Source organism: Dromiciops gliroides, chromosome 4 (assembly GCF_019393635.1).
Source record: "Dromiciops gliroides isolate mDroGli1 chromosome 4, mDroGli1.pri, whole genome shotgun sequence".
Classification (NCBI taxonomy): Eukaryota; Metazoa; Chordata; class Mammalia; order Microbiotheria; family Microbiotheriidae; genus Dromiciops; species Dromiciops gliroides.
Window position 1 is genome coordinate 496,595,738 of NC_057864.1, and position 23,908 is coordinate 496,619,645.

The 23,908-nt window shown below is 51.6% G+C and overlaps 1 protein-coding gene across 3 annotated transcripts in view; it reads right to left on the minus strand.

Moving 5' to 3' along the window:
- Window positions 1-23,908, minus strand: part of TRPM2 (transient receptor potential cation channel subfamily M member 2) — a 52,325-nt gene that overhangs the window by 27,383 nt on the left and 1,034 nt on the right. For 2 of the 3 annotated variants that reach the window (XM_044005451.1, XM_044005450.1), the window contains exons 2-12: window positions 15,129-15,404; window positions 13,794-13,879; window positions 11,211-11,379; window positions 9,493-9,673; window positions 7,361-7,527; window positions 6,258-6,438; window positions 5,931-5,992; window positions 5,314-5,514; window positions 2,341-2,443; window positions 1,401-1,522; window positions 376-726 (exon numbers count right to left, since the gene is read on the minus strand). In XM_044005451.1, coding sequence (XP_043861386.1) covers window positions 376-726; window positions 1,401-1,522; window positions 2,341-2,443; window positions 5,314-5,514; window positions 5,931-5,992; window positions 6,258-6,438; window positions 7,361-7,527; window positions 9,493-9,673; window positions 11,211-11,379; window positions 13,794-13,879; window positions 15,129-15,311 — 1,806 coding nt within the window. In that variant the 5' untranslated portion in view covers window positions 15,312-15,404. The remainder of the gene's footprint in view (window positions 1-375; window positions 727-1,400; window positions 1,523-2,340; window positions 2,444-5,313; window positions 5,515-5,930; window positions 5,993-6,257; window positions 6,439-7,360; window positions 7,528-9,492; window positions 9,674-11,210; window positions 11,380-13,793; window positions 13,880-15,128; window positions 15,405-23,908) is intronic. The other variant, XM_044005452.1, reaches the window with a different exon arrangement.

Here is a 23,908-nt window from a genome sequence, read left to right on the forward strand (position 1 = left end):
GTGCTACCATCTACTCAGATCCTCAGATCCTTTTCAGAACCACTGTGGTCTAACCAAGCCTTGCCATCTTCTCCTTGTGACGATGATTTTTTGTGCCCAAGGGAAAGACTTTACATTTATTCCTACTGAACTTTATCTCAATTCAGCTCTTTGTTCTAGCCTCTCAAATTACTTTTTGATCTTGACTCAGTCATCCAATATGTTAGCTACCCCTCACTATTTGGGAGTCACGCCTTATCCAAGGTATTGATAAAAATGTTACACAGCACAGAAATGAAAAAATAAGCAAGGGAAGTGTGGTCCCTTGAGCAGAGTTAGGGAAATGAACCTGGTGGTCAAGTGGGAGTAAGAAGGTGAGCAAGGGCAGTACCGTACATTGAGCTTGATGTGTGGCACTGCCAGGGACAGCCGGGGCCGCTCGCTGTGCTTGGGCTTGGGATACAGCGGTTGCGTGAAATCTCCGAGCAGCTCCCTGAGCACCTGGGACACGTGGTGCATCTGGATCTTGGGCAGGGATGAGTAAGCTGAGCGCTCCATCTCCTCTGTCAGCACCTTCTGCAGCTTGCTGTGGAAGAGGCTGGAAGGTGCCAAGTTCTCATAGAGGTATATCAGGGTGTCCCAGGTGACAAATTCCTTCAGACGGACCCCATTCTCCAGGAAGAGCTTCACAAACTCTGGCTTGTTGGTGATGAGGGCAGCGGCCATCATCGGGTGCAGATCTGAGGGCTGAGAAGAGGGCAGACTGAGGTCAGCCGGGCAATGGGCCAGAGGGCAGGCTCTGCATTCAACCGCGATCACTTCCCATTAGCCTGTCTGGAGTCATCCAGATGAAGAATCCCACTGGATGAACTTCCTGCAGTTCCTAGTGGCTCCCCATGCATCTCCTAATGTTTCCACTTCTCCCTGGGACTGTCCTAAACATGAGCCCACACCGACTCACCCCATAGGCACATCTGTGCCCAGACTCAGGCTCAGAGGGGAGGGCCTGCAGAGGACCCTCTTTAATGCCAGAAATGCGGCAGACCCTCCTGTGCTGGTAACAGGCCATTTGCCTCCCTGGTGGACAACAAGCATCTACCAACCCAGGCTGATTTGGAGTGGGGGCATCGGCCTCTCCACAGGTTTGCAAAACAGTGATCGCTGATTCAAGCCAGAACAGTTGGGTTTGCTTCTTGTTGCCATGGAATTGCTGGCCCTGAGTAGAGGCTTGGTGTGCCCATGGATTCCCACAGTAACTCCAAAGGCCCACAAGCCACAGACTGGGGACCGTCACCTGGTCAGCATTTTCCGGGGCACCAAATTCCTAGGACTGTCTACAAAGCACCCAGTGGCCTCTCCCATCAGTCCCACAAAAGCCAAACACCAGGCTGCACCATCACCACCAGCCTTCAGGGACCCACCTTCCACTGACGCTCATCTGTGAAGATCTCACTCCGAGCAATATCTACCCGGTTCCAAGCCACAGCCAGCTTCAGCTGATGGTCCCAGTTCTCGTGGCCCACGTGGTCGTGGTTCCTTGAGGCTAAAGGTGGAAGGAAGCAGGGAAGGGAAGGCTCAGAGCATCCGAAGTCCAGGGTCCCTGGCTTTCTCACCTGCCCCAGAAGAACCTCAAGGTTCAACATTTGTCCTTGAATCCAATCCCATCATTGGCTCAAGTGAACAGAGCAGATATTTTGTCTAGCTTGTCCCCCCCACCCTTTTATCTTTGCTCCTAAGTGGAGAGGGGGAGGTCACATAAATGGCACAGTGAGTCTGAGCAGCAGCTGGGGTGGGGGGTAAGTTAGGCCACTCTCCCTCTATTAGAATGTAGGCTTCTTGTGGGTAGGGATGGTCCTGCTTTTTGTCTTTGTATCTTTAGCACCTATTGTGGTACCAGCTACATAGTGAGGACTTAGTGCTTTCTTGTTCATCCATCTATCCATCCCTTCCTCCATCAACCCCTCCTTCCAGCCATCCCTCCCTACCTCCACCCATCCACCAACCCATCCACCCATCTAATCATCTACCCACTCAACCATCCTTCCATCCATCCATTCACCCCTCTACCCATCTCTCCATCCACCACTCATCTCTCATCCATCTATCCATCCACCCGCCCATCCATTTGCTCATCCTTCCCTCCATCCACCCACCCACCCACCTTCCCATCCATCCAGCCACCCACCCTCCCATCCATCCACCCACTCATCCTTCCACCCACCCCTCTATCCATTCACTCACCCCATGCATCCATCCATGCACATGAGCCAGGAGCAAAGCAGGCATCAGCTTTTAGCAACCCCAGCCACCCCCCAGGCTCTGCTCACCCCCTCCCTGAGCACCCCCTGCCCATCTGCTCACCTTTTAGCAGGGCCTGGAGGATGGCCACATCCACATCCTGCTGACCATCTTTGCCTTCTCGGTAGATGGTCAGCAGCTGTCTCTTCCGCACAATGTCTTGAATCTGTAACAAACCCCCAGGGATGGATGAGCAATGCCAGCAAGGCCAGACCCCATGATTGTCTAAGTGGGTGCCATTTCTTGTGGCCGATTTCCCCCACCAACCCATGGGCTTGAGGGGCACCACCCAGTACCAGGCCCTGAGTCTCTGGAGCCCTGGGGCTCACTCCAGCTGTATTTGAGACAGCTGCCAATCCTGCAGCCCCTAGTGCCCACCCTTCTGCTGTCCAAGAATGAGCCCAGCTTTGGTACAGTGGGTGGTACACTTGAGACCAGGAGATGGCCGCAGCCCTTAGCTGACTGGACAGAAAATTCCCAGAGGCTCCAGGCCCCATACTGTTCATGTCTCTGAGCTGGTCCTCACATGACAGATGCACTGTCCATCCCAAATTTATTTTCCTTTTGTTCTTTTTAGTTTATAAATTTGTTTTCAAATGAAGATCTGCCTTCTCTCCCCCATTCCAGCCCTTGCACTATATTTTAAGTTTCTCCAGCTTGGCAGCACCCTGCCCCCAGACCCCCAAAGGCATCTGGGGTGGCAGAGGTGCTCCAATGAAGGTGTCTTCCACAGTGTACCCACTACTGGCCTTCTACGAGCTCCTTGCTGCTGGCACCTCCCCCACCAAATGCCTTGTATTAATTTGTACCACCCCTCATCTCTCTCTCTCTCTCTCTCTCTCTCTCACACACACACACACACACACACACACACACATACACACACACACACACACACTCATGGGTGTACATGCTAACCCCCTTGGCTAGATTGTAAGCTCCTTGTGGGCAAGAACTGCCTCACTTTTGCCTCTGTACTTCTAGGGCTTGCCATGATGACTGGCATATAGAAGGGGTTCGATAAATGCTCACTGGTTGATTTATTGGTTTGTCTGCAGTCCCCAATGTGGTTCACAAGCATGAGAGCTCTCAGGAAGGAGAGGGCTGGGCAGTGGGGCACAGGCACTGTGGGCATTATGGGCACCACAGGGCACCTCTCAGTCATTGAGAGGTCTGTATTGGAGGTTGTGGGCTCACCACTGTTTCCAAGGCTGCTCCAAGGGATGTGAGCTTGCTTAACCGTTGAAGCCCTGGGCTGGCTCTTCACTGAGGTGTGGTACCTGTCCTGGCTTCAAGCACTCCTGAGTGCAGTGCCAGCCCCGCTGCTGGCCTCCTGAGAGGGGCCAGCCACTGGCTCCTCAAAGCCATGGGCTGGTGTGTCTGAGCCTGCTGTTGCCCACACTTCTGGACAAGTATTTCCTCAGCTCCATGGGAGGTGGGAGTAGGTGGGACCTGAGGAATCCCTCCCGCCCCATCCCAGTTGCTCTGCCCTATTTTCATGGGGATTCTTGAAGGCCTCGCTTGCTCATTTCTGGACCTGTTTCCTCACTGGGGAGGGTGTGGAGTCTGCTCCTGAGGGCTCGTCTCCTCCCTCCAGGCCTGAGGACCCCAAGAAATGAGGTTCTGTTCAGGGCTTGTTTCCATTATCCTGTTCAGTCAGTTTTCTAGGAGGAGGAAGTCGAGTCCCTGGCCCCAGAGCTCAAGGGAAGACAGGACTCCAGCATGGAGGCTGCAGGTCCCAGCAGGGAAACCCCGAGAAGCCAGAGTGCCCAACTTGGTGCTGCTCCTGTGAGGAGGAACCGAGCCCCCTGCCTTCTTCGGAAGCTGGTGGGATAGTGCCCCCAGGTGTTGGGGGGATGGCCGGTTTGGGGGTGCTTGGCCTTGCTTCCTTTGGGAAAGCTCGTCTGACTATTCAGGGGTCATAGGGAACAAGAGTGCTTGGACCCCCTCAAGTAGGGGAACACAATTGGCAGACCCCTGAGGGTCTGTACAGAGAACCCTGGGAAAGGATTCATGGGAGCTACCTGACCTTCAGGCACTGGGGGCCAAGTGACCACAGCAACAACTGTGCCTGGGAGGAGCTGAAGCCCATAGACCACTTCTGCCTCCCTGCCCTCTGGCCTCTGGATCCTCCATCTTCCTCCTCTCTCTCTCTCTCTCTCTCTCACACACACACACACACACACACACACACACACACACACACACACACACACACACACACCCCTTGGGCCATCTCCATTAGTGGACATCTCCTTGAGATATTTAAACTCATTTTCCTACTAACTTGCTCCCATGATGCTTAAGACAATTGTGTTGATGGAGAGGATTCCAGCAGGACACATCCGTTCCCTTTCCACCATGGGCACCTCACAGCTTTCCTTGGTCAGTCTTTTGTATCTGCCCAGCCTCCTGGTCATCAAGGGCACCTCCTAAAACCCTTGTCCTCCCCAGCCCCATGACTGTAAATCACAGAGAAGCCTGTTGCTGCTCAGTGTAAGGAAGATCTTGCCAACGAGCAGAATGGGCTGCCCTGTGAGGTAGTGAGCTCCCTCTCACTGGCCTTGTTTGCAGAGTCTAGACAACTACTGGCCAAGGACAGCACAGAAAGACTGGGTGGAAAGTTGGTCAGCCGGCTAGATGAATGAAGCTACAGTTCAGCGACTATCACCCAGAAGAGGAAAAGATAGGCCCTACATGTCCCCAGTGTCTGAGCAGGAGGTGCATGACTGCCTGTGACATCCTCTGTCCTGGGCTGTGCTGAGGACTCAGCTGCCCAGCTTCTCTCTGGCTGTGGTGATCCAGCCCCACTGGGACTGGAGAGAGGCCCAAATAGTGCAAGCTTCTCAGGGGCAGGCACACTCTCCCTGGTGTCTGTGCACATCCAGGGCCCCTCGGGGGGCCCTCCCGACCCCACCTTCCAGGTTTCTTTTGTCCCTGCCTGGCATCTCCCGACCAATGCGCCCCAGCATGGTGCCCTATCTGACCTTGTGCCACCCTCCTCTACCAAGGCTTTCACCCCCACACTGGCCTCACCTTCTTTGTCCACTCCACAATCTTACTCTCAGTAAACGTCTCAAAAGTCTCATGGAAAAGCAAGCTTAGCTTCTTCTGGATCAGGGAGATGGTGATTTCTGAGATGGGCAGGTTCGCCACCTGCGCAATGACATCAGCCACACGGCCCGAGCCCTCCACAATCACACAGGGAGTGCCGTTGGTCATGGCATTGAAGATGGTCTGGGGCACAGAGGAGAGGGTGATGAGTCTAGAAGATGCTTGAAGAGGCCTGGGGTGGGGTGAGCCAAGAAGGCTCCCTGGGGGTAACCCTCTAAGTCACAAATCACCCACAAGTCATTGAAAAGAATACAGAATAGGGAATGGGCTGGACCTTTGACCTCATTAGTGTAAGGGACTCCCAGGCTAAAGGAGGCTCAGGTGGGTCAGTCAGGACTTGAACCAAAGACTGCTGGCTCTAAGGCCCGCTCTCCCAGCTCCTGACTTTCAGTAATCACTAACAAAACAGCCACCTCCCTTCTGCTAACACTTTCCCGGCTATCTGGTTTAAGAGTGATTTCCTTCTCCCTTAATGCTGCTTTCTCTCCCTTCTTTGGGATGCCATCCCCTAGCCCCTATGGTCCCTGATCTATACTTACATCCAGTGTGCCAGGCCCTCCCTCCAGAACCACACAGACAATTGGAATCTTGATGGCCACCCCTGAGGACAAGCACAGGGACAAAGGTTAGTCAGAGGTAAGCTCAGTCCCAGGAAGAGCCCAGGTGAGGACTCCAATGGGGACGTCACCTCGGGTTTGGGGCCTGTTATAGGCAACATGGCCACCCACAAAGAGGGAGAGGAGGAGGTCACCCCGCCCATCTACAACTACTGGTTCAGGCTCTGCACTTCCTTTGTAAGTGATGGCACACCAGTGGGGGCTCTTCATCAGTACCACACTCCCCCCTTTAATCCCTGCACCTGTTACCTCCTTTTTCTTTTGTCTGCTCTGAGATGAATTTTTCCAGCTTGGTCCTCAGGAGAATCTCCACACCATATCTGCCATGGGTCCCATCATCCACGAGGATGAAATGGGAGTGATTGTTGTCCAGGCACGAAAGATTTCCCTGGCTTTCCTCATCCAAGATATACTCAGCTGGGAATCCTCCCTAGGGAGAGCCGAGAAGAGCCCTGGGGTCCTGGGTCCCAGGGCTCTCAGAGGCCCATACAGGCAGAGAGGGAGTGGAGTGGGGAAAGGACCAGACATGAAGCTGCGTGCTGTGTCTGCTACTCAAGGGCTGCCCTGGGTAAGTCAGAGGGCACCACGCCAGACTGGCTGCAATGCAGGAGGCCTTTCCAGCCCTGGCCAAGCCCCCACTGACTCTGCTATTCCTTAGAATTGAAGCCACCTCAGGGCAGGGTCGGCTTCATTTCTGCCTTTCTAGCCCTGGTGCCCAGCACAGTGCCTGGTATGCAAAAGGCACTTATGAAATCCCAATAAGAATAATATTATTAATGATTCCAATAGAACCTACTATGTGCCAGGCACTGTGCCAAGAGCTTTACAATTATTAGCCCATTTGATCCTTGAGAGGTGCTCTTATTTTACACTTGAGGAAAGTGGGGCTTATAGAAGTTCAGGGACTTGCCCGGCATCACACAGCTAAGAAGTATCTGGGTCCAAATTTGAACTCAAGTCTTCCTGACCATAGGTCGAGTGCTCTGTGCATGGTGGCACCCCCTAGTGGCTTACCTAGTTTTACCCATTCCCTTTTAAAGTTCCTGAAAATGAGACTTTAGATGACCCAACAGTGACTAACAGGCAGGTAGGCAGAGGTATTTAATGCACGCTTGTTCATTGGATGGTGGATTGACCAGGTGCTCGTCAAGCCCTAACCCTTCAAACAGTGGAGGCTTGGGATGTGTCCCGTGAAGCCCCTCCCTCTCTCTCCTTAACTCTCTCCCTCCCCTGCTTGTCTCTCCCCTTGCCTCCCTCTTCTCTTGTTTTTTCTTCCCTCCCTCCCACAAGCTATCCCAGCTCATCCTTCTGCTCTAGTTCCCCACGGTCGTGGGTCCAACTATCTGACTCACTGTGGGGTAGATCAGGCTCTCACGGTTGTGTACAGTGCCCCAAGTGGCGATTCCAATGGTGATGACTTCCCCTTCCTTGTAGCTGCTGCTCAGACTGAAGTCTCGAACAGCCTCTCCCACCTGCTTCATCACCCCTGCATGTGAGCCCCCGGTTATAATCCAGGCCCCTAGGGAGAAAGGGTATAGATGAGCAGGAATCTCAAAGCATGCACAAGGCCCTACCTTGTCCTCCAGAGAAGAACACTGAACCTGTGGGGCAACCCTAGTGTTACCACATGTCTCCTTGGAAATTCTAGGCATCATTCCAAAAGAAAACACGGGCTCCTCCTGACCCCTAACCTTTAGTTCCGTGTCCTATCTGTTATTTTTCAGGCCATGGGAGACTGGAAAGACATCTCAAACTGCATATCCAGTAGACATCTCAAGTCATCATGTCCAAAACAAAACTTATTATCTTTTCCCTTAAACTGTCTGCCCCCCCCCTTTCCAATTACTGTAGAGGGCAACACCCTTCTCCCCTGTCTCTCAACCATCTTGGACTCCTTGCTATCTCTCACTGCCCAAATCCAATATGGTGCTAAGGCCTGTTGATTTCACCTTTACTGCATCTCTTGTTGGTTTCACTTCTGAGCATCTCTAGCCAATTTCAACTTTGCAACATCTCTTGTTGATCTCACCTCTGCAACACTTCTTCTGGATGTCACCTTTACAGCATCTCTTGTCAAATTCACCTCTGTAGCATCCCTTGTAGATTTCATCTCTGTAGCATCTTTTGTCAATTTTACCTCTACAACACCTCTTCTGGATGTCACCTCGGCAGCATCTATTGTCAAATTCACCTCTGCAACATCCCTTGTAGATTTCATCTCTATAGCATCTCTTGTCAATTTCACCTCTGCAGCATCTATTGTCAAATTCACCTCTGCAACATCCCTTGTAGATTTCATCTCTATAGCATCTCTTGTCAAAGTCACCTCTGCAACATCCCTTGTAGATTTCATCTCTATAGTCTCTTCTCAATTTCACCTCTGCAACATCTCTTCTGGATGTCACCTCTGCAGCATCTCTCCAATATCCCCTTTCTCCCCTCTGACCACGTCCCTACCCTGATGTAGACTCCAATCTCCTTACACGTAGGCTACGGCCATAGCTGCTGGGACATCTGCTACCTCCAGACTCTCCCAACTCCAGTCTATCCTCCACGGAGCCACTTAAGTGATTTTCCTAAAGTTCACTTCTGATCATGTCACTCTTCACCCTTTATCAACCAGTCTCCTCCTCTCTTTTCAGTATGCTTACACCTTAGTCCCCAACTCCTACTCTTTGGTCCTGTGACCCTGGCCTCCTGGCTGTCCTGTGAACAAGACCCTCCAACTCTGGGCTCCAGGCATTCTCTCTGGCCACCCCCCCCCACCCCAGGCCCTGGAGTGCTCTCCCTCCTTCATTCCAACTACTGACCTCCCTGACATCCATTAAGTCCCAACTAAAATCCAACCTTCTACAGGAAATTTTCCCTTACCCCTCTTAATTCCAATTTCTTTAATTCTAAGGAAAATATAATCACCTTCATTTCCCAAAGTGCTTCCCAATGACCTTTATTTTTAATCCTGCTGGGACTTTGCAGCCTCAGAATCAACCTTCCAGGAACAACCAGACAGTGTAGCCCGTAGTCCTTCTGATCTGAACCACCACCCTAGCCTCTTATAGGATCATATATTTGGCACTGGGAGGGGCCTTCAAAGCCATCAAATCCAAACTCAGGTCTTTCTGACTCCCAAGCTCAAAACTCTGCTGCCCTCTAGTGTGATCTGGATTTAGCCTTAAACTATGCCAAGAAAACACATTTACAGCACTTTCAGAACATCCCTGCTCAGTCAGAGACTATTCATTGTCACAACTGATAAAAGGGCCTCCAAAGAGTTGGATCAACACCATGACCAACTGATCCCAGAGACTCATGATGAAACAGGCTGTGCACCTCCTGAGGCAGAGGTGATGGCTGCAGAGGACCAACTCTGCTTGGGTGGGTGGGTAGGTAGATGGACAGTTGGGTGCGTGAATGGATGAGGGCAATGGAGAGGTAACAGGTGGATAGAGGGTCCTGACCAGCCCCTGCACACCAGCCCACCTACCTGTTGTTTGTGCCACTTTGACCAAGCCCCTTCTGAAGATGCTTTTCAGTCTCACTTTCATGTTGAAGTTTTTCGCTCCTCCAGTGACGGAGATCAGGAGGTTGGGTACATCGAGCCCCCAGTGCTGTGTCATGAGGTGGTAGATCACACCAGGTGGAGTGTCCTGAGATACTCGTACATACTGCAGAAGGGTCAAAACACCAAGAATCCAGAAGGAAATAAAGACCCTGCAGATCCCTCATTGATCTGTCTCTGTCAGAAGAAGCCTCCAGGAGTCGTCACAAGGGGTGGAGAAGGAGGCACCAGGTGAGCTGCCTTTTCAGACTCCTCCCAATAAGTTCTAGTGGCTCCCTGTTGCTTCCAGGATCCAATACAAAAGCTAGTGTTTGGCATTCAAAGCCCTTCCCAGTCTGACTCTCCCCCTCTTTCTAATCAGCCTCATTTGGCTTATTTGCCATTCCTCCCCACAGCCTCCATCTCTTGTCTCTGCACCTTTTCACTGGCTGCTCCCCTTTCCTGGAGTGCCCTGCCTACTCACTGCCTCCTTCTCCATGAAGGTTCTCCTGTAGCTACTAGCGACCTTTCCCCACCTCCCAAAGTACTATCGGGGACAATGTGGCACACACCTCTATTTTTCCCCAGCTAAATTGCAAACTCTCTGCGGGCAGAGACAATTTCCCTATATGTCTCCAGCACTTAGCACTCATAGTGCCCAACTCATAGTAGGTGCTTAATAAATGCATATTCTTTGATTAATGAGTATCCTCTGTGCCCGTCAGGGAGTCAAGCCAGCCTGACATCCCACAGAACATTCCTTCCTTCCTTCCTTCCTTCCTTCCTGAAGCCAGAGGAGAAGAACAAGTCCCTAGGAGACCAAAGGAGGCACTACTCCTGGATGAGAGAAGGGGAAGATGCCACTTTTGGGAACCCATCTCCCCCCTTTAGTGGGATCTCTGAAGAGTGGGGTCTGGAACAGAGTTTGGGCTATGCCTTCTCTCACAGATAAAAGATGCCCATCCCCTCAATCAGATTATAGGCCCCTTTAGGGGCAGAAACCGTCTTTTCCGTTCAGCAAATATTTATTAATCACCTACTGTATGCAATGCCCTGGGATACAAACAAAATGTTCCTCATCCTCCTGGAGTTTGTTTTCTGTCCATCACTATGTCCTTTACAATGCCCAGCACAGGGTCTAAGCCATGATGTCTTCAGTCATCGTGGGCTAACCTGCACTGACTGCACCAGGAAGAAGGGCTATTCTGCCTGCACAAGGGAACACCCAAAACATCTTCCCATTTTCTTCCCCCCCCCCCGGGGAGCATGGGAGAAGAGTCGATGCCCTGGCATGGAGAGGTGGGCACTCCTTTGGCTAGAGGCAGCTGGCAGCCAGTAGATAGAGAGTGCTGGGTCTGGAGTCAGGAAGACCTGAATTTGAATCCTGCCTCGTACACTTACTAGCTGTGTGACCCTGGATAAGTCACTATTTAAGCTCTGTCTCTGTTTCCTCATTTGTAAAATGGGATGATAACAGCACATCCCAGGGTTGTTGTGAGGCTCAAACACGATCATGATTGTAAAGCACTTCGCACAGTGCCAGGAAGGTAGTAAGTGCCTAACAAATGTGCATCCGTCCCCTCCCCCTTCCCTGTGTGCTTCCCTGCCACTGAGAATCTGTGAACAGGGAATCCCCCAAGAACAATAAAGTCACGAGAACCAACCTTTCCCACCTTCTGTCCCAAGCCTGTGAAGACAATGTCCCCAAAGGCGTCGGTAGGCAGCTCCTGCACGTGCTTCTTCAGGTCCCATTCCTTGCCCTGGAATGCCTGGGGCTTGGTGGCCTCCTCCAGGTGCTGCTCTCGAGTGTAGCCACACTCACACACCACCTTCCTGAAAGGGCACAGCCACCCATGAGCACCCGGGAAACTCCTACTGTGTGCACAGAGAGAGAGGCCAGGCAAACCCAGGGAGGGGAGCAGGAGGGCACAGAGGAATGGTGCTCAGCAGTGATTCGCAGTTCTGTCTGCAGGCACGGGGAGAGGAGGAGGCCCTCGAGCTGAGCCTTGGAGGGGGCAAGGAATCCCTCTGCAGAGCGTAGTAGTCCCAGCCCCACCCGCTGCTACACCCTCCTCAAGGACAACTCAGCCTCTACTTGAATACCTTCAGTGATGGGGAAATCACTCATTTCATCCCTAGACAAATGGATTTAGAAAGTTCTTCCTCATATTGGGCCAGAATCTACATCTGGCACCTGGCATTCCTTGGTGCTGGTTCAGTAATGACATTTATCCCTCGCTGACAGCCGCAGACAACTTTGCCTTGCCTGACTCTTCCCAGACTGGCTAACCCCACCTGCTTGCACCTCTGCTCATGTGCCGCCTCTCTCTGACGAACCCAGCTTCCCCATGACCCCCTGAAGAAGTGCCGTCCAGAACTCGACACATTTCTCCTGCTGGGTCAGGGTAGAAGCAAGATTCTGCCCCCTGTCCCCATGCAAGTCCTTGAGACTGGGTTGGCTCAAGCTGTGGCCATGGCTTCTTGACCGCCTAAGCACCAACCCTGCCTGGGAGCTCCGGGCATCACTCTGAGGCGTGGCTGTGGGCTGTGACAGACAACACAGGCAGGGGAGCATGACTGGCCTGTATCCCTTCAGATGTCCTCAGTCCCTGTTCCTGCTATGGCAAAGTCTATCTCTTTCTCCTACCTGTCGAATGATCCATTATAAGCATCTCCTTTTGTTCCAATATCGAACATACAACGACCAGGGGACAAGCCTGCGGCAGGATTGAAACACTTGAGGTGGGGGATTGGGGACAGAGAGGATGGTGACCCTGGATTGGCCCTCTGAGGACACTTTAGGTAACATAGTCCAGAGAGAGAGATGCCTGTGGCTGTGAGGATGTTGGAGTCCTGAAGGACAGGATCTTGAAGATGGTTTTGGTAAAGTGGGTTTCCAGCCTGTCACTCCGCCATGCCTCCCAACCTATCCTCCTGAGGGAGAGCTTCAGAACCTGGAGGAACTGAACTGGGAGAGACTGAGGAGATTCTCCCACCTCCCCCAAAGAAAAGGACCAGCTAGAGGGACTAGGTCAATACCGCCCTGGATGGGCTGGGACCCCATGCCTTTGTCTGGCTGATGGGGAAGGCGTCCCACCTGCATGTGAATGAGAAAGGCTAGTTTGGTGCAGCCAGTGAGTGCTCTTCAGTCCCTTAATGATAAAGGGACATAGCTAGCTCCTGAGGCAATGATAGAAGGAAAGCAGACGCAGATCCTGGAATTTTAGGATTGTTTCACAACTATGTTGGGCTTGTAGGTGGCGCCATAGTACACAGAGTGCCATTCTAATTCTGTTTATGCTGCTCAAGACTCTATGGGGGGGGGGTAGCTAGGTGGCACAGTGGCTAAAGCACCATCCCTAGATTCAGGAGGACCTGAGTTCAAATTCAGCCTAACATACTTGACACTTACTAGCTGTGTGATCTTGGGCAAGTCACTTAACCCTCATTGCCCCACAAAAAAGAAAACAAAAAAGACTGTATTTGTCTAGGCTCAATCCTTTCTAACTAGCCATTAACTGAAACTGCCATACCCTTCTTCCATGAACTGTTGTCAAGTCTGATCTCCATGTCATGCTTGTTCCAGATTTTTTGGTCCTCTATGTAGGTCTTTGCTTTTGTCTCCGTTGAATTTAACCATGTTCATTTGAGCCCATCACAAAACCACCAATACACACCTTTCTCATGCACGCAGGCTGGTCCTACAGTAATAACCTCAAATCTCACCCGTAGGCTCAGACTCCAAGCCTTCCACAAGCAGGAGGACCTGCTTGATCTTTGCTGGGGTCACCAAAGTGAGACACTGGAGGAGTGTGGGAGCAGAGGGAGCCATGATTGCTTCCTCAGGTCTCCTCAGTCTGTCCCTGGGCTGATTCCCTCTAGTCATTCCCCAGTCTCATGCATCTAAGGGGCTGCTCTTTAGCACTGACTTTCCAGGCCACCACTTAGGACTTGACATCTATCCTAATTAAATGTAATCTCCCCCAGAAACTTGCCCAGCCATTGCCCCATTGTTGATCCAGAGGAAGGGAAGTCTCAGAATTTGATTCTCTGAAATATGGACATAGATGAGGGGGCTGCCTGGGCATAAGGAAGAGGGGGGCCAGGAAACCCTGCTGCAGGCACAGAGGAAGCCTCCTTGGCCATTAGCTGATGGCTGCCTATCCACACACTGATTCACAGCAAAATGGAGAAGAGAGACGAGGATGAGATTTGGGGATGAGCCCCTCCCCAAGCATCTTTCCTACCCAGAGTCAGACGTCTTAGAGCTTTCAACAAAATACACACACTCCTTCTTCTTAATGTTCTCTGGAATCCATGAGCTGAGGTTCTCCTGTGAGGAAGAAAAGCAAAGAGGTCACTTGGGCATCTTCCTCACACACAGTGTGGGGTGATGGTACAAAGATGCCTGGGGTAAACAGAGGCCCAGAGTCGCCCACCTCACATCTGTGGGCTTCCAAAGCCCTGAAACCAGCCGAGCCTTTCTCTGCATGAACTCTCAGAGCTGGCCCTAAAGAACAAGTCTCTGGTCCAATTGAAATCTCAGAGTGCCTGCACCAAGACGTAGACAGGCATCAGCAGGATATTTGGGACCACAGCCTTTTGCTTCCGATCATCCTATGATGGAGGGGGGAAACTCGGCTGTCTGCTGCTTTGAGAGCTGTGCATAGGAGGTGACAGAAGGAGAAATCCCCACAGGGCTCTAAGGCATCCATGGCTTGGGGTACTCGGAGTCAGGAAGACCCGAGATCAAATCCTACCTGTGTGACCCTAGGTTATTGATGGGTCCGGGTCAGGGGGTGCAGAGTGCAGGGCGGAGGAGGGTGGCACTGCGGAGGCTTGAGTTAATCCCCACACTCTCCCACCATAAGAGGGAGCTGATGAGGCAAAAGTCAATGGGGCAGACTGGGGGCAATCGGAATTCACTTTCTCCCTGTCCCGGGAGGGGCCAGCTTTAAAACCTCAAGGGCAAGAAAGACCTTGAAGCAGTTTGGGGCCGTCTGCAAGAAACCCTGAGCTCAGCGAGCTTCTGCTCTCCATAGTCCTGCCCCGCTTAGCGGGAGGGGGAGCCTTCCCTGACCAGAACGCCAGGTGACCTCGGTCACTTCCCTTCCCTGGGCCTTGATTTCTTCCTTGGGAAGGGCTCGCAGGGATACATGCGGCTCAGAGCCATCAACTCCCTTTTCCACAGCCCCCTAAGGCCTATAAGGGGACTCCTGGGAGGCAGGGTGACGCGGTAACTGAGCCTCAGAGACTGAGTGATTCGCACCCCTGGTGTTCTGGCTCCAACTCCCTCCACCCCAACCTCTGGAGTGCTGCCTTCCCTAAACAACTTTGGCTTCTAGAGCTGCCCTCTAAGTGCTGGCCTCAGTCAGGGGAGGGGAGCAGAGGAGCGGGGCTGGGGCAGGACAGTCTGATGAAATCCATCATTGTGTGAATCAGTGAGGGAATGAAGAAATGAATGGAATGGGCAGAAGGCTGGCTGGCTGAGGCCGAGTTTGATGGGAGAGAGATCAAGAGAGAGGGCCCCATGGTGCTTTTGGGGTGGAGTGGGAGGGAAGAGGACAGGAGGGGGGTCGCACCTTCTCATTGCTGCCCAAAGCATACTGGGGCCTCTTAGTTTTGGAGCGACCGCTGTTGCTTCTCCTGAGATTAGGGACCATGTCGAGTTTGGGGATCTTCTTGGGAGGGACGATGTAGCCGTCGTCTTCCTCGTCGTCCTCGTCCTCCTCAGAACTGGTCTTCTTCAGTCGGGAGGGCTCCATCCCGGCTCCCCGGGCTCGGCACTGGATCTGCTCCCCTCCTGAGAGCAGGCATCTCCCCCTCTCACACTGCTGGGAATCTCTGGAACGCTACGTCTGGGGGACAGTGAAGAAGATCAGAGTGGCCCAGCAGGAACAAAGTGCAAGTGGGAATGAGACATCTATCTGACTCAGAAGTCAAGAAGCCCTGGTTTCAGGTTCTTCCTCTAACGCTTGATGACTGAGTGACCCTGGGTGAGTCACTTAACTCCTCAGAACCTGAAGCAGGTGGTAACCTGCCTTGGTGGAGGAAATGCCCTCACCTGGGAGATCCTTATACCAAAGAAAGTATGGGTCCTGATTAGAGAAGAAATCAAAACCAAGCTAAAATAAGATGAGCTACTTTCTCTCCCCATTTCTGGAAGCCTCAGGAAGTTTCAAGATCCATCTGCCTCTAAACTCTTGATCTGTGATCATGGTGGCTGGGGGTAACTGTCTCTAGAAGGCTCTGTGAGAAGTTCTGGGAGGCAGCCCTCAAGTGCAGGCTGCTCCACCATGCAGGTTGCACCCCAGGTAGACACAGGAAAGACAACCCCTGTCCAGGCCTACAGTGTTGGATTTCCATCATCACCTATTGAGTGCCAGGCACTGGATTGAAGGTGACCTCTGAGCAGACACTGTCACTTCACCTCTGCCTCAGTTTCCTCAAGTGTTAAGATGGGAATACTAACAGCCCCTCCTCCTCAGAGTTGTTGTGAAGATCAGAGGAGATCATAGAGCACTCTGGTGCTGGGCCTCATCAGTGCTCAATAAGTGCTCATTTCCTTCCCTCCTGGACAGACTGACTTCTCCTCTGCTATAAACAGCCGGCTCTCCAGGTGGAGGGGTGGCCTTAAGATCCGTTCTGGGTCATGGAATCACAGGGACCAGCAGGTTTCTGATCTCTGTTTTCAGGGGATGAAACTGAGGCTGAGGGAGGCTTAGTGACTTGTCCAGGGTCACTCAGCCCTGCAGAGATGCTACCTGACTTGAGCTCCTCTGGCTCCAGGAGCAGGGCTCTCACCCCTGCACCAACACCTCTCACATGGTTGAAAAATGCACATCTGTCCTAGGAAGTTTCAATGTCCCCCAAATGAAGTCTGGGGACCAAGCATCATTCCAAGTGCTAGGCCCAGGTTGGCTGCTGTCTACCTGTGTGACCTTGACCAGGTTATTGTCCTATCTTGGGCCTGCACTGCCTCCATATCTGTAAGCTCCCCCACCCTAAAAACCTCCCCCATTGATGCTACCATCCCAGGCCTCTCTTCCCCTTTGTGGCTAAACTACTTTCTCAAGGCCATGGCTTCTGACCTCAGTGGTCAGCTGAAACTGCCCCTCAGAGTCACCAGTGATCTCTTACAGCCAGAGCAGACAGCCTCTTCTCAAGCCCTATTTACTGGTTGTTTCTCACCCTGCATCTCATGTTCATCTCATCTTCATGTCCCATCTCTCAGCATCCCTGACTTCTGCCAAGGCTCAACTCAAACTGCACCTCCTGCAAGAAGACCTTTGCGGGTGTCTCCCAACCACTCGTGCCTTTCCCTCTGGGGTCCCCTTCCATCCTTTCTGTGGCTCTGGTGCGGATCCATGTAAATGGCATCTCCCACATTAGACTGTGAAGCCTCCACAAGCCATACCTCCCCTCCATTGTAGCCCCACCCAGGAACAGTGGGGTCTATCTCTACCAGTCATCACACAATTAGTGTTTGAGAATTAGAAGGGACTTCAGCAGCTTCCTGACCTCATCCATATTTGAAAATAATACCTAGTGACTGGCCACCCAATACCCTCTGCTTGAGAAGCTCCAATGAGAAGCCTCCAGTTCACCATGGCCACCCATGCCATAGGACCGCTCTTCTGATGCCAAGTCAGCCTCCAGACAACATCTCTACTTGAGCAGATCAAGACTAGACCCTCTTCAAAATGACAATCATTCCAAATGAAGATAACTGTCACTCTCCTCCCTGCCTTCTTCTGACTGGTCCTTCAAGGGCATGGGCCTTCATCATCCTGGTCTCCTCAGCCACCCACCCACAGCACACAGGGACCACCACCGCCCCCCCCAGGGCAGCCTAAAACAACACTGGCTCTTTTGGCTGACATTTCACTCTGCTAATTCATAGAGAGCTTACAGTCAACTAAAGCTCCCAGCTCTTCCTCAGATGAGGAGCATTTTGGCTTAATGGAACATTCTTATTGGCTACAACCTGACTTCAAATCCCAATTCTGCTACTGACTGTGCAGGTATCTTCAGGTCAGGCACTTAAACCCACTGAGACTCAATTTTCTTAGCCACTTCTAGGTCTCAAATCTGATGATAGTTTTTAAGATTAGGTGTTTAAGATGGTGGTTTTGTTTTTTCTTTCTTTTTTGAGGGGCAATGGGGGTTAAGTGACTTGCCCAGGGTCACACAGTTAGTAAGTGTCAAGTGTCTGAGGACGGATTTGAACTCAGGTCCTCCTGAATCCAGAGCTGGTGCTTTATTCACTGTGCCACCTAACTGCCCCAGGAGGTGGTTTTCTTGACTGCTTCAGTAGAACTTTAAATTTGTCTCTATTGGACTCCGACTTACTAGATTCAGCCCAATGTTCTAGGTTTTCATTTTTGGCTTTCACTCCCATCCATCGCACTATCTATGACTCCCATGTCTTTGCCCAAGTCATAGATAAATATTTAGACACTCTATGGCCCAATATGGACGGATCCCTGGGGTCAGGGGAATTCTGCTTGAAGCCTTCTGCTACACTGACATCAAACTGTTCACGATTGCTCCTTGAGTCCCACCATCCAAGCCACTGTGACTCCATCTACTTGTGCTACTGTGTGGCCCACACAGCATCATCTTTTCTACAGGAATAAACTTTACTAAAAGAAAACTTTGTAAAAGAGGAAAGGTGGTGGCCTCTCAGGCATAGTCAGTCCTGGAGCCGGGCAGCTCTTGCTGACCATGACTTACCCAACCTGCTGTTCACCAGCCATCTCTCTTACAATCTCCTTTGGCATTTTCTTAAGAATCAAAATCAGGCTCATTAGCCTGCAGTTCTCTTCCCTTCTTTGAAAACCAGTGTTTTGCCTTATCCAGTCCCTGCCTGTCAGACGCCACTGGTGGGGGCTCAGGGATCACACCTGCTGATCCTGTCAAGACCCAGCCTGTTGGTCCTCTGGACTTCACCAGGGCCTCCGGGTGTTCTCTTCCCCTCTAACCCCTTGGCTACTGGGGGCTCTTATTCTCTATTGGCCATCTTTGCTCTGTGATGATTCCTTCTTGGCAAAGAAAGAAGACAAGAATCCAGTAGAGGGTGGGGTCAAAATCCACTCTAGCCCACGGAGCCCCTAGAGATTGAACAGAATACATCTCAATTATTTACTAGGTGTCAGTGAGGCTGGGTTACATCCCTACGTGTGACAGGAAGTCTGTTGGGATTAGATGAGGGATTTGGCTGTCCCCCACACCTAGGATGCCCTCTCTGCTCACTTCCACCTCACATGCTGAGCTTTGGGGCCATCTCCCATGGGAGTCCTAGTTCCTGACCCCACCCCAACTGTTCATGTTCTCTCCTCCCTGACATCGTATAGATTGTCTTTACTCAGACAAGGAAAATGTTATTTCCTGTCTGCACACAGTAGGTGCTTCACAAATGATGGGCCGCGATGAGGTGTCCCTCATCCTCTGTCCTGGGGCTCTCTCCTAGGGGGGTGGGGGTGGGGGACAACCTGTGGTCCTGGGAGCAGGACTCTGGGTGTGTAAGCACAAACCAACATCACGACCCATTTATGGTTCCCCCTCTTTGCTCCATTGATTCAATCTATACCCGGGGAGCAAGGGTCAGTGCCCCACCGCCACACAGAGGGCAAAGGCCAATGGGATGCAGCCCCACAACTCCCAGGGCAGCACAACCAAGGAGGGGCAAGGGACTCTGCCCCACTTGCTCACTGACCACCTGCTACCTGCCTGCTGCCTGCCGCCTGAGATCAGAGAGGTTTGTAACCGCCAAACCACAAACGCTAAGTGGTAAGAATCAATTTGTCTTTTACAGATGGAAGAAGCAGGGGCAGAAGGCCTCTCTGGGGCTTCCATCCCAGTAGGCCAGGCCTGCCCTCTGGACACTGCCACTCTCAGAGTCCAGCCTGCCCACAGGGAATTCCTAGTCTAGATAAGAGCAGACACAAGCACAAAGGACCATACAACCTCAGGCTACAAGGCAGGCTGTGTGAGGGGCATGCATGGGGTACTCAAGGATGGCCTCAGAAAGAAGGGGACTTGGGGGTGGTTGTTGTTGTTTGTCTTTTGTTCTCAGAGAGGACCATAACTTCGGGGTGATGTCACGACTTGCACTGAAGTGTATTAAGTGAGAGAGGGCTGTGAAAGGTCACCAGCCTCACTCTCTCCTCCAGAGCCATCCAGGTCCAGTGACAAGATATAGAGCAACGTGACTGGAGATGGCCCCGGATGTTTAAAGCAGTTGGGCTTAAGTGAGTGTCTGAGGTAATATTTGAACTCGGGTCCTCCTGATTCCAGGGCCAGTGCTCTAGCCATTGCATCACCTAATTGCCCCACTGGGGGTTGTACTTTATAGGAGAGGGGAGGACACTTGGGCAAAGGGCAACAATCTGAAGAAAATCAAGGAGAGTAGGGAAGCTCAGGGCCTGTTGGGGGTTGGGGTATGGGCTGGCCAGGATAGAGAGTGGGGGGGGGAGGGTTGGAGGGCAGGGTGATACATGGCTGGCAAGGCAGGGTGCTGTGGGGCTGGAGAAGGCAGGACTACCAGGAGAGGCAGTGGCAGAGGGGTCGTGCATTAGGAGGCCATGGTAGCAGCCCTTGTGGGTCATAAGGACTCTCCTGGCAGAGAGAAGAGACAGGCAGGAACCGGGGAGGAATGGGTTCCTTTACCCTCCTCTGGGAGCAGGAGAAAGTATGACTAATGGACCCTTTGGGGCAGGCTCCAACACTGGAAGGCCCCAAGCCAGCTCCATCAGATGGAACTTAGGTTACCTGAAAATGAATGGAAGGGATTCTTCCCAGGAAGGTCCCCAAAGCTAAACGCCCCCAGCAGAGCCGGCCCTAAACAAAACTCTGATTCCCTTGATTTATTCCAGAGGCAATAGGGACCCACTATGGGGGTTTGAACAGAAGAGCAACATGGTTGGATCTGTGCCTGAAATGATTATGGAGCCATATTAAGGATGGATTGGAAAGTGGAAAAACTAGAAGTAGTAAACCCGTCATCCAGTAGATGGGAGGGCAGTGGCCAGGAGACAATGGGGAAGCAGATTCAATAAGTCTTGGCAATTCATTAGATACTGACATTGAGAGAAAGGAGTAATAATTAATAATAGCTGGGGACACCCAGGAGAAAAGCCACCTGAGGCCAGGAGGAGATCAGAGATAGGCAAGAGCCTTCAGAAGGGTGGGGAGACTGTAGTTCTACCCCTGGGCACCTCCCTAAAAAGTGGAAGGCAGTGATAGTGTGATCCAGTGGATAGTCAGGGGGCATCTGAGACTTTATCAGCCTGTCAGTGACTTTAGGTGCTTCCCTCCCTTGATGCAAATTGCAGCCCACTTCGACCTGTTCACCCTGCCTAATACTGTCCATGTCCTCTCATGAGATCGCCACAGAGGGTAGATGCAGTGGGCCCAGGGCTTTCCCCAATTTCTCTTGATACCCCCAGGTGTATACCAATGGCATATACTACACAGGCTGTCTGTCTAGAAGCCCTTCCTCTTTTCTGATCACATGTTTATTTGATGGCATTTTTTATAATTCTTTATGTGTAATAGGCCATTCCCTTCTCACACCTTCCTTGGGCCCTTTGGACGACCCTCTGCCTCAATTCACAGACATCCGATGTGGCTGGAAGAAAAGTGGCAGAACAGCGATATACCTTTGTTCTGAGGGGGAGCTGGGGAGGGATTGGCAAGTTCCCAAAGGTCAAGCAGTCCCCTCTCCCCCTACTGTTGAGTCCTGGGACCAACTCATGGTCCATTGGCATAGATAACCCTGATCCTGAGTTGTTGAGAGACAGACATATGGGCAGATAGATAGATGGACAAAAGAGGAAATAGCCAGATGATAGAAAGATGGATGGATAGATGGACAGAAGGATTAATGGATAGACAGAAAGATGATTGATAGATAATCAAAAGATGTATACATAGATGGACAAAAGGATGGATAGATTGATAAATAGATAAACAGAAAGATGGATGGATGGATAAATCGATGGACAAAAGAATAGATGGACAGATAGATTCTAGACCAACAAACAGAAAGATGGATGGATAGATAGACAAAAGGATGGATAGGTAGAAAGATAGACAGACAGACAGATAGATAGATGATAGATGATAGATGGGTGGCTAGATAGACAGACAGAAGGAGAGACAGATAGGCAGGAATTATTTCATTCTTTATGCGGTTCCCCAGCACCTAGCAGAGTGCCTGGCTCAGAGCAGTCACTGAATACTTGTTGGTTGGCTGATTGATTGATAGGCTCTACAAGTTGTCCATGCACCTAGAGATCTCAGTCTGAGCACCAGACATTCTTTATCCATTTGGTTTTTCCTAGATGGCTTGTGACGTCAAGCTCTTCTGATTCACTTGCCAAGTGGAGAAACATGGCAGCCATGGGCAGCCCCAATTGAGAATACAAATTCACTTGTCAAATCTTATGGAGAAAGACAATTAGTCATTACAAGCATCATCACCTCATGAAACAAAACTGTCCTAAAGACAACTTGCTGAGAGCACTAATTAAGCAAAATCTGGCCAGGGGCATTTAAAAATGAAACTGGGGGAACTGCAAACAAATGGATAATGGAAAGATGTGCCAAGCTTTTTATAGCTTGTTATCTTCTTCATAAAAGGTAGTGAGCCTCCCGTCTCTGGGCTCTAACATCCCAGCTGCCCAGGTACTCATCAAGAAGTACACACGGGGGGGGGGGGGGGCAGGCAGCTAGGTGGTGCAGTGGATAGAGCACCAGCCCTGGAGTCAGGAGTACCTGAGTTCAAATCCGGCTTCAGACACTTAACACACACTTACTAGCTGTGTGACCCTGGGCAAGTCACTTAACCCCAATTGCCTCACTTAAAAACAAACAAACAAAAAAAGAAGTACACATGGCTCTGAAGGAGACAGGAGGAAGGGGAGAGCAGCCCGACTAGACCAGGTGTAGACAGGAGAGACACACTGAGGAGAGAGAGCCTGATGGGGATAGTATTCAGGGCTCAACTCCCAGGACAGCTGAAGAAGCAGAAAAGACATTGTGCTTAATTACTAGGCCAAAAAGATGGCCAAGAGAGCAACCCCATGGCTGGCTCTCCCTTCCCACTATTCACTGTTCCCCAAGATTCATTTGTTTAGAAGGGGAGCTGGCCAGCAGGCTTCCCTGCCTGGGCCCCCACTGGCAGCAGCAGCTGTGGAAACTCTCAAGGTCTCCTCCCAGAAGGGCGGGGCTCTGGCTCTCTTCCCCCTTGGGGCTTTAGTTCCCAGGGTCTCGCCCGGAACCCTCCCGGTACTATCCCAATGGAAGTCATCTTAAGAAATTGATGTGAGGATGCCTCTTGAGGTGTCAGCATTTTTCTCCAGCACTCTGGGGAAGGCTGAGGACAGGAGATGACAGGGAAGGGAAGGGACAGCCTCCTCCGCCAAACAAGCAGAAATGCCTGCATGAAAAATGAATGCCTGGATTTAGGGCACCCATCAGGGGAGCAGCCAGGGGCTGTAACTCTGACCAGGGTTTCTCCGAACAAAGCCCAGCTTTATTCACTGTCCCTTGGGCAGGGTTGGGACAGGAGACTGCCTTCCTCAACACTTTCTTAAAACTCTCCAGGTTTGCCAGCAGACAGTCCTCAAAGTCCATTTGAATTTCTGGCAGGTGGTTTGACCCTGGGACAGAAGCAGAGCTGGACCAGCACAAGCAGACTCTATGTGTGTTGAAAGAGAAGCCAGGGCTTCTTTAAGACAGGTAAGGACACTTGAGGGTACGGTAGTGAGAGTCACTGCAGGCATCCCACAAAGCTCCCACCAAGCTCATCCACCCTCATTCTCTTCCCCTTCCCCCCTGGGTTTCTGGCTACTCTCCGACCAAGAGCTCACAAGGCTGTCCCTGCATTGACCCTCTGATTCTTGCTACATCCCCAAAGGGTGTAGGAAGAGAAAGGGTCATCTGCAAACCCAGGACTTGCCCAGAAATCTGGGCCAAAGAGTTGACACACCTTTATTTTTAACTTCCCTGATTTGGGTGAAGAACTGTCAAAGGAGACTTCATGCCAGCACAGGACAAGTATGGACTAGGAGAAAGAAGACCTGGACTCCAGACTGGGCTCTGCCCCTCACTAGCCTTGGGACCCCGTGTGACTCCAATGGAAGGGTGGGGCTAGAAGATCCCCACTGGCCCTGAAATGGGTTCTGTCAAGTGGGCCAATAGTGTCTATCCCACCCCCCTCCAGATTGTTCTGAGGATCAGGGGGATGGAGACTGTGGCGGGAGGGGCTGCCCTCAGGAAGAAGCTGTTTCTCTCACAGAATCCAACACCTCAAGGTGACAAGGCCCCCAAGGACGGGCCCAACATCCCTCAAGGA